This window comes from Mandrillus leucophaeus, unplaced genomic scaffold (genome assembly GCF_000951045.1).
Source record: "Mandrillus leucophaeus isolate KB7577 unplaced genomic scaffold, Mleu.le_1.0 Scaffold14, whole genome shotgun sequence".
NCBI lineage: Eukaryota > Metazoa > Chordata > Mammalia > Primates > Cercopithecidae > Mandrillus > Mandrillus leucophaeus.
The window spans coordinates 725,788-727,463 of NW_012101365.1; the positions used below are offsets into that span (position 1 = coordinate 725,788).

General features: G+C 38.9%; 1 protein-coding gene across 3 annotated transcripts in view; it reads right to left on the reverse strand.

The window, feature by feature from the left end:
* Window positions 1-1,676, reverse strand: part of EPS15 (epidermal growth factor receptor pathway substrate 15) — a 125,428-nt gene that overhangs the window by 46,848 nt on the left and 76,904 nt on the right. For all 3 annotated transcript variants that reach the window (XM_011973738.1, XM_011973740.1, XM_011973739.1), the window contains 2 exons: window positions 1,341-1,454; window positions 356-446 (listed from right to left, as the gene is read on the reverse strand). In XM_011973738.1, coding sequence (XP_011829128.1) covers window positions 356-446; window positions 1,341-1,454 — 205 coding nt within the window. The remainder of the gene's footprint in view (window positions 1-355; window positions 447-1,340; window positions 1,455-1,676) is intronic.

Sequence of the window (1,676 nt, forward strand, 5' to 3'; positions counted from 1 at the left end):
TCCGGGAGGCAGAGGTTGCAGTGAGTCAAGATTGTGCCACTGCACTCCAGCCTGGCAAAAGAGCGAGACTCCATCTCTAAATACATACATACATACATACATACATACATACATAAAGTTAGCCGGGTGTGGTGGTGGGCGCCTGTAGCCCCAGGTACTCAAGAGGCTGAGACAGGAGAATTGCTTGAACCCAGGAGGTGGAGGTTGCAGTGAGCCAAGATTGTGCCACTGCACTCCAGCCTGGGTGACAGACTGAGTTGGTAGGCTATTGAAACCAAAGCCTTAATCCTTAGTTTATATATTACAAAGCCTTTTTTTGGGTAAAACTATAATAGAAAAAAAAAAGAGTACTTACTGCCAACGAAAGGATCAGACTGGAAAAAATCCAAGTTTGTATCTGCAACTGGATCTGTCAGCGAACTTGAGTCTACATTAAATGGATCTTCCTAAAAATAATTTTTAATTAAAATTTTTTTTGAGAAACCAAAGTTTTAAAAGGTAACATTTTAAAATAAAATAACATATATTCAGGTCATACACATGCTTTGAAAAATCAACTGATGGGCCGGGCACAGTGGCTCACACGTGTAATCCCAGCACTTTGGGAGGCTGATGTGGGCGGATCACAAGGTCAAGAGAGAGAGACCATCCTGGCCAACATGGTGAAACCCTGTTCTCTACCAAAAATACAAAAATTAGCTGGGCGTGGTGGCACATGCCTGTAGTCCCAGCTACTTGGGAGGCTGAGGCAGCAGAATCGCTTGAACCTGGCAGGTGGAGGTTGCAGTGAGCCGAGATCGCGCCACTGCACTCAAGCCTGGGCGACAAAGTGAAACTTAGTCTCGAAAACAAAAGAAAAATCAACTGATGGTAATGTAACAAATATTTCTCTAGTCATAAAGTACATTTAACACATTTCTCTTTCCTTCACCTAAAATAGTGTATAATTCATCTAAGGAAAACAGTGATAAGGACATTTTTAAAATATATCATTTAATTTTTAGAGATAAGGTCTCTCTATGTTGCCTAGTGCCACCAGCTCAGGCTCAAGCAATCCACCTACTTCAGCCTCCTGAGTAGTTGGGACTACAGGCACTTGCCACCACATCCAGCTATTAAGAACATTTATTTATTATTTATTTATTTTATATGTATAAATTCAAGGGGTCCAAGTGGAATTCTGTTACATCACTATATTGCCTAATGGTAAAGTCGGGGCTTTTGATGTATCTGTCATCTGAATAATGTATATTGTACCCATTAAGTAATGTCTGATAATTCACCTCCTCCTGTCCTTCCACCCTTATGAGTCTCCAATGTTAATATAAAATTATTTTTACCTCTTTTGAATGTCTGTTATTATCGAGTTCAGAACAAACTTTTTCAGTAACAGCTGTAGTCACCTCATTTTCATCAGTCACACCAGAAGGCAGTAGTTCAGGACTACTTCTTGCCTACAAAATATTAATGCAAGTAGATTAACAATATACTTTTTGACTTCGCAGAGACAACTGACTAAAGATAACCAAAAATTATTTAAAAATAAAAAGACAAGTAGAACATATTCATCAAATAATTCCTCCTTCTATAATCTTTTTTAGGGAAATGGTGTCATCAAGCATCAAAGTCATTCATGTCAGAAACCTTCAGGTCATCTTTAATCCTCAGTTAGAATA